A 12,676-nucleotide genomic window follows, 5' to 3' on the forward strand; every position below is an offset into this window, starting at 1 on the left:
AAAAATAAAAACGTAAAAAAAAACTTGCTGGCTCCAAACCTTTGAACAGTAGTGTATTTCATTAAAAAAAAGAAAACACTACTTACTCTCATGTCACTCCCGACCTGTACCATATCATTAGTTCAGTGGAACACAAAAGGGAAAATTCTGAATAATCTTCAAACTGCTCTTTAGATTTGAAACGACATGATGGTGAACTATTTTTTTGGGGTGAATTATTCCTTCAATGAAAATTTGGAGGATTTAAGCAAAGCTTGTAAATGTAAAACACGTGTGAGGAGGAAAGTGTTAGACGTCGAGATGACAAACACCTCCTGTTATGTGGCAAAATCGTGCCTGAACTCAAATGTCTTCCGTCTCGGCTAAGGGAGTTTGATTCATGAGCAGACGGGACTATGTTTGGCATGACTTGGAATGAAAAAGAAGTACATTTTATTCATGTACTCAGACAAATCACTTGAACTAATTACACAAGACTTTATGAAAAGTGTGTCTTGCCAAAAATACGTAACATTTAAGTGAGAAAAGACGTGGTCACACGGAGAGACAAAGATGAAAATATTATTGAGCTGAAGTAGCATAGAGTTCTCAGTTGCTTAGAAAAAAAATATATAATAATAATTAAAAAAATTGTTTTGAACAATGCACAATTTTTACTATTGCTACTGAATGGATCATGGCTATTAATGTGTTTATTATTTGTGTGAATTTTTAAGAACAAAAAAAATAAAAACAAGAAATATAATATTATATAGCGCAAATGGTCTAAGAATAAAATGAAAAATAAAATGTCTAAGGAGACTTTAAAATACTGAGATCATAATGAGTTATCAAAACAGATTTCACTTCTCATGCTTTTTTCCTACGGGAAAGACAGAGAAAAATACTCAAATAAAAAAAGCGATAGAGGTCTGACAGGAAAATAAAGTGACAGACAAGGACAAGTCTCAGGAATGAATTAACTCCACAGCAAGAAACAGCTCTAAAACACACCGTGACTGACTCTTGATGAGCTCAGAGTGTCTGTCTGCACTTATGGAGAATTTCATATTCAGATCACACATTACTTCATGAGCGTCTGTCTGTGGCACACTCCACTCTCCTCTCTGACAGCTGCAGACACTGACTGTTCCCTAATGGAGAACACTTTGGCTGTGTTCCGAGTCTGGTGAGCTTCCTCACTGCCAACTGCCTACATAGGCAGCAACCTCATAAGCATCATTTTGGAAGACTCTAGACAGACGGCAATTCTGTACCTTAATCATATACAAATTATATTGATGATAAACATTTCTTTCCTGCAGTCAATCATCTATTCAGGGCACATTCTCATTACATTCTCTGTGATAGACAGATGCAATGGTGCAAAATGGGTTTTTCTAAGAGAGCAGCATAATTTTACCATTAAGTTTTGGAACAGACTTCTAATTGAAATGCTTCTCTGAAGCAAATAAGTTCTAAACAAGTATTTTAATCGTATCAATGTTTTAATGTTAGTTTTCATTAGTAGATGAATGGCACTTAACAGTGACTGCTCACTTTATCAGTGGCCTTAGCTCCAGATTTAATAACCATTTATTTTTTCTGAAGGCAGAACATTCTTCAGTAAAAAGTTCAAAGCCTGAAACTAAAGAAACTAACCAGCTACAATAAATCACAATATTGGGGGGGGAGGAATTTGCGAAAGGAAAAAGGCAGCATTGAATGTAAATGTATACTTCACAAAAATGCATTGTGACAAGATCAGTGAAAACGGTGAAAGAAATACTAATACAATTTCATTTAATACTGAAAAGTGTACAGAAATGATCAATCCATTCAAAAATTCACCCAGTATTTGTGTGTGCTGTGAATTTTCAATGCTTATTAGAGCTGTGGTTCTCAACAGCACAGTTCTAATGCGGTCACAAAATAACTTTTCATTATTATTTCAAAACATCTTTAATATAAGCTAAAACCGCTAAAAAAACAAGAAGAAATATATGGTCAGAGCAGTTTCTAGCTGCTGTATTAGAGCATTATGTTGTTATCTTAGCAACATGCTAACATCAAACGTAGTTGGAATCATTTAATCTCACATGAGCTTCATGTGCAGTTCCTGCCTAGAATGTTTCAAATCTGTATAAGCTATTTCTGTTAGGATGCTGACTTAGAAGGCAGCTGCCTATGTAGCCAATAGTATCTCACTCAATTGTGGGTCTCTTTAAAAGATCTGTTTTATTAATACGATTTTTGTTGTTTCTACCTCGTGGTTTGTGGCAGGCGACGGGGACCAGGCAGTCCTCTTTGATATGGGGTTTGAGCTGGGGATTGCAGCCGCCAGCATGTTGCCCACTGTGATCCACACACAGCACAACCCTGTACCGTAGACCTGGGCCACAGGTAACCGTGCACTGGATAGTACAAATACAAAAACACATAATACGTATTTTGAAAGCACCATACAAATTAAATTGAACTGAATCTGTCCATGTACACCAGGAGTGAAGTGAGAAGCACATACAAATAAATGGCTTGGACAATGAAACTGAAACGCTGGCTGATATAGTGTTGGTGGTTTTACGCCTATATATGCACAGACTGGTGGACAATCTTCAGTAGCTGCGTTTACATGGACACTAGTAATCCGACTGTAATCGGACTACTAGCATAGTCAAAATAAGAAATCGTAACGAATTGGCCAAATCTGATTAAAATTGAATTCGGATTGGTAGGGGTGGTTTAAACCTTATCTAATCCGATCGATAGGACATGTAAACACTTGATCGGATACTGGAAAGTACTGCGCATGTGCAATGATGTAGAAATGACGTGAGGACGTATGACGTTTGTACAGCTTTCCTGTAGCTCAGTGGTAAGAGCATTGCGTTAACAACGCAAGGTTGTGGGTTCGATCCCAGGGGATTGCACATACCTATGTATAAATGTATAGGATAATGCAATGTAAGTCGCTTTGGATAAATGCATAAATGGAAATGGAAATGGAACTAGCTGTTGTTGTTGAATATAGTGTTATAAATGACTGTCATGTCCTTCTAATATTCTCCTTCCACTCATCGTTTGTGAAGTGAAGCAGGACGTCCCACCAGTCCTTGTTTCGGACTCTCATCCACAGATGCCTTGTTTTGGGCACAGGTATGGCCATTTTTACTGCTTGATCAGCAGCAGGGCAAAGCTGTTCATGTGCTCGTCGTCTCCTAACGCAACTCAACCAGGCCTCGTCCATTTTTTGCGTAATCCTTGTGCGGGAATTATTGAAATAAGGAATATTGTGATGTGTTTGTTCCTGGAAGAATACTCAAGACTACAATGGAGGCATTTCAAGGAGTTCAGAAACAGTGCTTATTATAACAGAACTCCCTTTGGAGTGACTTTGGGCTTTGTACATTTACAGACCTTTTTCATGCTCAAACAACAACCTTATAGACTAAACAAAGTTGTAAATGTAAAAAGCATAATAGTCACTTACAGTATGTGGTTTCGTTTGAGTTAGGACACAGAAACATCTCACTAGGCTGAAGAACAGATCTAAAGATGGTCAGTGGTGATCAGAAATGGAAGAAGAGGTCAATGAAAGGTCACTTACCTGAGACCACTCCATGGCCATCCACTGTGGACACTCAAACGTGTTGCAGCTCTGTTTGCTGAATGGTCTTGGGGAGTGTGTGCACTTCCACTCCTCTACCTGCACAATCTGACCGTTAACGTCCTCCTCTACACACACCACGCTTCTCTCCTGAGAGCCCCCTCCACACGACACTGAACACGACGTCCACGGGTTCTGCTCCCACCTGCATCAGTGTTATACAATAATATCTGTTGGTATTAGTGTATAAGTACTAACATAGTAGATGACCAGTAACTTTATGTTATGAAATGTGATAGCTTTTGGAGACAAAAGTGTCAACAATGTGATCAAAAATTGAGTAAAACAGCAATATTGTGAAATATTATTAAAATTTTTAAATAAATAAAATGTTATTTATTCCATGTTTTTTCAGCATCATTACACCAGTCTTCAGTGTCACATGATCCTTCAGAAATCATTCTAATATGATGATTTGCTGCTTAAGAAACATTTATTATCTATCTCGAAAACACTTAATATTATTGTGGAAACCGTGATGTTTTTTTTTAAGATTCTTTGATAAATAGAAAATTCAAAAGAACAACATTTATTTAAAACAGAAATCTTTCGTAACACCCCAAATGTCTTTACGGTCACATTTGAACAACTAAATGTGTCCTTGCTGAATAAAATGTAAATTTCTCAAAAAAGTATTACTAACTCAAAAAAAAAAAAAAAAAAAACTTTAAATAGTAGTGTGTCTGTAGTATCCAAAAAAACACAAAGCTATCCTTTGTATGTCTATCCTAATGTGAGCAGTAAGTGTGCTGTGATATACGTGCTGTACACAGTAAATAACTTCATACCGCGGTAGAGGCTGGAAATGGTCATAGGGCATCACTTCCTTGAAGCCATCACTGCAGAGAAACACACAGCATTAGCCCTTGGTCACACAGTCATTATCCACACTATAATGAGCTCATGCACAGGAAGTCTAATGCATCCTTCACTCATTGTGTTTTGTCATGGTGAGTGTGTTGCAGAGATCGATAAGACAGAACCAGCCTTTCGAGGCAGGGATCCATGTTGCACTCCTTGAGTTTGGGTGTAGGTTTGGTGTTCTCTGGGAAGCTGTGGCACAGGTGCTCTGCAACCGATTTGTCGTAACGAATGTCCATGCAATCAGCCGAATTGAGCTGATAACCTTCAGAGGCGAGACAAAGCAACATTAGCTATGGTTTTATGACGATACCATAGTACAGACAGCATTTTAAGTAGTATGTGCGGTGGCCGAGGAAGCTCAACGCACTGCAACTGAAGAAAACAAATGCAAATAGAAAAAACACCTGCAGATTAAGAAAACATCTTTATCAGTTTCACAACACATGTGTGCTCCAAATACTCACAACCGAACCAAATACAGAAACGCGCTGCAAACGTTCACAACACAACCAATTACAGAAACGCGCTGCAAATAGCACAGACCACAACGGAAATGTTTCCAGGGGACCCCAATAAGTGACAAACCCGGCTGGGACGTGCTTATTGCTCGTGAGCATCCCTATGCCCTACTCCCTTTGAAGGGCAGAGCCCTAGAAGTGGGGACTTTGGAGGGAGCATTATGTAGCCTTTTGGAACGCACTTAGCGAAGGGAGCAACGAAAGACAATGTAATTTCCTCATTATTTTCACCTGGGATGTTCCCATGACGATGCAGCGCGGTGTCCATCAGCTGTCCATCAGACCAATAGCTGCTTACGACAGAAATTTCTTATTATTGCTGTTAACATAACTGTGGCAAATAAACATACATTTTATACAAAAAAAGTTTTTAAAATATGCGTTATATATTTCTGCGTGAGTGTCTCAACTTTAAAACTTGCCTTCTCATCTTTGGACCCTGCATTAACATTTCTTATGAAACGTATTTAAACATAACATGACACAATTTGTACAATGTAACTGATGTATAGATTAATTTCTTACCCTCGTGTTCTTTTTCTCTCTCTCTTTTAATTTTTTTAGTTTTCAGCACACTCTTCTTTTATCATTTGTATTCTGATGACATTGAACATATTGTTTATAAATTTTGTATATTGTATACAATGTTGTATGTTATAAACATGTCATCTCTGTATGTTTAAAAAATAAATAAATAAAAGTAAAATAAATAAAAAAGTAGACTTTGAGCTATTAGCATGTCCCAGACTGGTTTGTCACTTATTGGGGTCCACTGGAAACATTTCCGTTGTGGTCTGTGCTATTTGCAGCGCGTTTCTGTATTTTGTTGTGTTGTGAGTATTTGGAGCACACGTGTGTTATTTGAATATTAAATATTTTCTTAATTTGCGGGTGTTTTTTCTATTTGCATGTGTTTTCTTCAGTTGCAGCGCGTTGAGCTCTCTTGGCCACCGTAAGTATGCATGATAATGCATGTATACACTACCGGTCAAAAGTTTGGAAAAATTACAGTATAAAAATTAAATAAAAATAGGAGGATAAAAATAATAATAATAATAATATATATATATATATATATATATACATATACATATACATATATATATATATATATATAATGCTTACCAAGACTGAATTAATTTGTTAAAAATACAGCAAAAACAGTAATACCATAAAATATTATTACAATTTAAAATAACCGTTTTCTATTTGAATATATTTTAAAATGTATTTATTCCTATGATGGTTAAGCTGAATTTTCAGCAATCATTACTCCAATCTTCAGTATCATATAATCCTTCAGAAATCATTATATATTATTATATATAATTTTATATATCATATATTAAAGTTCCCTTATTATGCTTTTTTGAATATTACCTTTCATGTGATTGTAAAAGGTCAAAGTTTTAAAGATCAAAGTGCAAGACAAATAAAGTTACTGTCTCAAAAAAGAAAAGAAAAAAGAATCGATTCTGAACTGCTGAAATGAGTCGTAAGTAATTCCAGTCTCACTTCCTGTTACAGATCTATAACAATGTAACAAATTTGCATAATGCCAGCCTATGGTCTTCATTGGCTGCCCGCAAACGACATCAACTTTGTTCAGCACTCAAACATTGTAGTTGTAGCTGAGACCTGGAAGAGTTTAGTTCATGTTGTCAACATGTCATGAAGACTCTTTTAGAAGACTCTTTTTTTAAAGGGACATTGTGTAGGAATTTCTCCCATCTAGTGGTGAAATTGTATTTTGCATTCAAACGAATAATGCTCTCCAGCGCCTCACTTTTTCAAATGCGCGTTGCATCTACGGTAGCCGTTATGTACCTAAAAGCTATGACAGGATGTCTTATAATAGCACTTCGAGTTTTTCTTCGGGTGAACATGTTTGTTATTTAAAACAAACTGAAACTTGAAACAACGAAAAAAAGAATGTTACAGTATGAACTACTGACTGTCAAAAACATTAACTATGGTAATTAGTAGTAATGCCTTCTTTACTCGTTATATTTTTTGAAGTATGTGCATTGTTAGATATCATCATCATCAGAGCCTTCTCTAACGTTACTTTACTCAATAGCTGCTATTCATCAAAGAGCCTGTTTAACTTTTAACTATAAATGTTCGACTGTCTATATAATAAAGTACACAACCAAGCAATGAAAAAAAAGCTTGTAATTAAGACTGTAACATTGACTTACCTGTCGAGAAGAAAGCAGGCAACTTCAGGGTCTCTTTTGAAAGCTTTCTCCTGCATTAGCTATCCTGACAGTAACCCTTGTTTTTGTAATCTCCGGTCACGTTTCCTTTTACGATCTATTTTGGACTTTTTCGACGACGAGGACTCCTTATCCCGTGACTCATATGTATGTATGAATGAACGGTGTATAAATAACCGTGCAGTGCAGCCTTTTAAACTTGCCGGTGCAGTGACAAGCGCCTCTCACTTCTCTGCTCCTCCGCTTCTGCTGGCTTCAGTCACGTGACGCTGGCTCTAAACGAAACGCGTTGTGGAAACGCGTTGGCCTAGTACTTTTTGTCCCTCTCTGCTATTATAGTTTTTCAAGATGGCGGAACTACATGGAAGCCTCCGTGGACTTACCCGTCCCATGTATATAAAGATAATAAATTCTTCGTTTACGAGGATTAGTCTGAACATTGGCATAGGTATTTGTACACCATTGAGGGCATATTTATGAATAAAAATATAGATTTTAGATAATAAAATACCTAAAAAGCTACACATTGTCCCTTTAAGAGACCGTTTTAGCGCTGCAAATCCACTTTGCATGCACTTCACAGAGAAGAGAACTCACGCTGGAATTGATATGGAAAAAACGACGCCATCATTACTGTTTGTATCACTGTGTATTAAGTGCTGAAGAAGTCTCCGGAGCTGAAATTCTGATATGGTAGCAGGCATCTCATTTCCGACACGCGCTGTAAGCGGTAGACCAATCACAAAAGACTGGGCCATCTGACCAATCAGAGCTTAGTAGGCTCACGGAAAGGAGGAGTTTAGAGAGACTGAATCTTCAAACTAACTGTTTTCAGACTTTTTGAGAAATAAGGTGGTTTTACCTTGAATCCATGTTAACCTATTGTACGAGACCTCCAAAACTAAATTAGAAACCTTTAAAATAGCATAATGGGGCACTTTAATGCATGATATATAGATACCAACTCAATTATCTGCCAATATTAGAGATTTTTAATTTATCGGTTTCAATATTGGTTGATATTGGATATATTTCAACAGATATTGGATGTTTAGTTGTGTAGATAATTTCCCCTATTTTATATTAAGATTATTCATTTGGTTTCATTTAATGCTCACTTAAAGTTTTAAAAACACTAACCATTAATTTACTCTGTTAAATTTAATCTTTATCAAATAAATATCCATGTTCATATTGTACATTATAAATTTGTGATGCCTAAATCCACGTGTTGCTTTTCGTTTTAGTTGTTAGTGTTTTATTTTTAATTTAGACACACAAAAAAAAGAGTAAACTTTTTATCATTTTCAGATTATTGTCCTATCAGTATCGAACAAAATTGTAACTATCCCAAATTTAAAATGATCATACTGTAGGTGTGCTGAATGAGTATTTTTGGTGCATTCAAATCACTGTGAATTATTAAAAATGTCCATCTCTAATTAAGAGGAATAATCTGTAGCACTTACCCCCTCCACAGGTGACAGAGCAAGGGAAAAAGTCAGTTTCTCTCCACTGGTAGCGAATGGGCTGGTAGAACATAAACTGCATCACTGTGTCTTTAGGGCCAGCATATTTTACCTGAGAAGAACCGAAATTCACTTATAATGTGCCTGATCCGATCGTTTCCTTTTAATAGTCACATTCATAATCATATCACAAAAAGAGATAAAAGCCATTCATTTTGAAAAACCAAATGATTTTGACGTATAATAAGCAGGAAATTTCCTCAAGGGGCCACAGTTGATTTCCATATGAAATGCAGCATGCATCATCTTCCACTGAATATCCTGATTTCCGGAGCTGTGATGATTAGTTAAATACTGTTTGCATGCTGCTGCAATTAACTAGAGTAATGAGTCATGTGCAATTACTGTAAAGCTGTAGTGTCAGATCTAATCATGACTCTTCAGGTCGTGACATGAGAAAGTCTAGGCTGATTACAGTCATATTGTGCCATGTTTACAGTTTCATATGGAGAGTAAACATAGATTCTCTTTGCTGCTTTAAACTCATAATGAAGCTTCAAACTGAGTTTGCATGAAACTTTAAAAATCCTTGCAAAAAAAAAAAAAAAAACTAAAACCCAAAAGGTTCATGATGGAACAATAGTTCATGTTTGTGAGATGAATATGATTGTGTGTGTGTGTGTGTGTGTGTGTGTGTGTGTGTGTGTGTGTGTGTGTGTGTGTGTGTGTGTGTGTGTGTGTGTGTGTGTGTGTGTGTGTGTGTGTGTGTGTGTGTGTGTGTGTGTGTACAGGTTTATACTACATTGTGGGGACCAAATGAGACCACAAGGATAGTAAGACCTGAGATCACCTATATTGTGGGGACCAGCCAGCGGTCCCCACGAGGGAAATAATGTGATTAATAAACATACTAAATTATGCTTTTTTGAAAATATAAAAATACAGTTAGAATAAAGTTATATAACTTTTATGTTGTTGTTAAGATGCAATTAATCACGATTAATAGATTTGACAGCACTATGTAATATATACACAAGTTGTTATATATAATAATTCTATATATTTGTATATTATTTATATATTTTTTATATTTATTTATATATGTATGTATAAATGATGTACATGTTTGGTATATAATGAATGGTATGTAATAAATAAAATATATTACAACATATAAATAAATATACAAATAATAATTATATATCATTATTATTTGTGTATATATACAGTATATATACATACATACATATATATATATATATATATATAAATTATAAATTAAATCATATACAGTACAAAAATATTTATAATTATTAAATATAAAATAAAATAAAATAAAAACAATCGAGAATACAACAGCAATACAACAGACCATCTACTTGTGCTGAACGTTCAGCATTACATCTCCTTTTGTATGTTATGGAAAAAATAAAATAATGCAGGCTGCAACAAGCAAATGATGATAGAAATAAAAATAAAAAATTGTGAAACTAGACCTATACAATCTTAAGGGGTGAATCAAATACATTTCTTAAGGTTGGAAACTCCAACACAAGAGAAAATCCATTGAAAAGAGCAAATATCTAGTTAAGAGTTTGTGCTGCTTTCTAGTACCACTTGTAGATGGATATATCTACTGTTCGTTTTCATTACACACCTTAATGGTGAAGTCTGCAGACAGCGGTCCGTAGCAGCGGAGTGTCTGTCTTTCTGCTCCTCTCTGATACTCCACCGTATTGTTGCCCAGAGTGTGAGAACCTGAAGAGCTGAACACAACCTCTTCTCTTCGGCTGTTTGGTGCATGGGCTTCAATCACTGAAACAGGACATTTCAGGTTCTATGAGTGATATTGGGGTATTACCACAGATAAAATATTGCTACTACCTTAGAGATATTGCTGAAACAGGTGCCCTGAGACACCACACCTGTCTCTGTGACAGCGCTAGAGTCTGAAAACAGCAAAAACTGTCAGTGGAGCGGTTCACACTTTTTCTCTAAACAGTAACACTGTCAATCACACTTTTAGAGGGTGGAGATTTAGACTGAGACTGATTTTTTGCAAATCCATCATTTTATCCCCGATGTCCTTACACAGCTCTCTGGTCTTGGCCATTGTGGAGAGGTTGGAGTCTGTTTGATTGAGTGTGTGGACAGGTGTCTTTTATACAGGTAACAAGTTCAAACCGGTGCAGTTAATACAGGTAGTGAGTGGAGAACAGGAGGGCTTCTTAAAGAAAAACTAACAGGTCTGTGAGAGCCGGAATTCTTACTGGTTGGTAGGTGATCAAATACTTATGTCATGCAATAAAATGTAAATTAATTATTTAAAAATCATACAATGGGATTTTCTGGATTTTTGTTTTAGATTCTGTCACTCACAGTTGAAGAGTACCTATGATAAAAATGACAGAACTCTACATGCTTTGTAAGTAGGAAAACCTGCAAAATCGGCAGTGTATCAAATACTTGTTCTCCCCACAGTAAACACAAACTTTTATGTTAGATGCGATTAATTGCGATTCATCGATTTGACAGCCCTAGGTGGAATATTAAATTCATATTGTTCACAATTCTCTTTTAAAAAAATTTACAATAACCAGTAACACTTTACAATAAGTTTCCATTTGATAACAATTTGTTAACTAACTACATTAGTGAACATTAACTAATGATATACTTATAAAGCATTTATTAATGTTAGTTCATGTTCATTTTAGAATTTACTAATACATTAGTAAAATCAGAAGTATCTATTATTATTTATTTTACACACACACACACACACACACACACACCTGACTCCATTCTGGCTTGTAATGTCCACTTAGATCCAAATAAATGGCCACTCCAAATTGTTTCTCTCTGAAATGTCACTTTATAGAGGTAAAATGGTTAGGAAACTTAATTTCACATTAATTTTGTGTCTAAGTTTTGAACAATGAGAATTTTTTAATTTTTTAATTAAATGTAATTAACCCACATTAAATGTTTCAAGTCATAAAATACTTGACAATTTCAAATATAAATAAATGTATTTCCGTTGTTTGCACATTGATACATCGTTTTGAGAATAATTGCAGATCCTTCATGTAAATAAAGCAACAGAACAACATGTGTTAGCGGTGAGGGAAAATCAAACAAATGGTCAAAGCGGCTAGAGAGCGTCTGGCAGCAGCTGAATATAATTATGCCTTCTTCTCGAAACAACTCACAAAGACATTCAATTCCCACATTGTCGTTGTTCTGACAAAAAAAAAAAAAGGCAGTTAAAATGTATTTGCTTAGTCAAATGGATTGAATGAGGATTTTTCTGTGATGTGGTAGATCACAGATTAGAAAGGCTGTGTTAAGTACTTTTAGCAATGGCAATTATTGGAACATTACAAAAGAGCCATCATATCTACAACATCTCAATGCACAAATCTATAGGGGAAAGTTCATAAACTTGGCTGTTATACAGTAGATATTGGATTCTACTGTATGTTTTTGTTTTCTTAATTTTTTCTAGTCTTTTAAGGTATTATCTGTATTTTCTCATTTATTACGTGAGCTTTGGGATAGAGCCATCTTCAGGTCACTCAAACCCCAATTTGAAACACCGGACAAGCCAAACACCCACTAAATACCCCTGTAGTTTTTGATGGAGATCTAGTTTGCAACCAAAAAGAAGTAATGGGCAGGTTATAGGGTTTAGATATCAGTGTGTGTAGTCTGAAACGTGGTTTTCTACAGAACGGAAGTGTGTATTTGTGTGAGTGTGGGTCCATCGGATGTGGAACGGTACTTTGGGATTGGACTTCAGCATACTCCGCGTGTCCGTTATGGAAGTCTGCTAGATTACTGGCTCTGTCTCCATCGTACTGGGCTTTCAGCCACCACAAATTAGCCTGCATGAACACTTCATTCTTCTGCTCTATCCTAAAGTTCCCTCAAACCTCTTAGCATTTGTCCAACTCAGGT

The 12,676-nt window shown here is 35.8% G+C and overlaps 1 protein-coding gene across 1 annotated transcript in view; it reads right to left on the reverse strand.

The window, feature by feature from the left end:
* adamtsl3 (ADAMTS-like 3) overlaps window positions 1–12,676 on the reverse strand; it is a 191,692-nt gene that overhangs the window by 55,620 nt on the left and 123,396 nt on the right. Inside the window, exons 9-14 of the mRNA XM_082154169.1 lie at window positions 10,374–10,531; window positions 8,717–8,828; window positions 4,634–4,772; window positions 4,435–4,485; window positions 3,587–3,791; window positions 2,246–2,393 (exon numbers count right to left, since the gene is read on the reverse strand). Of these exons, the coding sequence (XP_082010295.1) occupies window positions 2,246–2,393; window positions 3,587–3,791; window positions 4,435–4,485; window positions 4,634–4,772; window positions 8,717–8,828; window positions 10,374–10,531 (813 nt within the window). The remainder of the gene's footprint in view (window positions 1–2,245; window positions 2,394–3,586; window positions 3,792–4,434; window positions 4,486–4,633; window positions 4,773–8,716; window positions 8,829–10,373; window positions 10,532–12,676) is intronic.

Source organism: Leuciscus leuciscus (genome assembly GCF_965113295.1).
Source record: "Leuciscus leuciscus genome assembly, chromosome: 2".
Taxonomy (NCBI): Eukaryota; Metazoa; Chordata; class Actinopteri; order Cypriniformes; family Leuciscidae; genus Leuciscus; species Leuciscus leuciscus.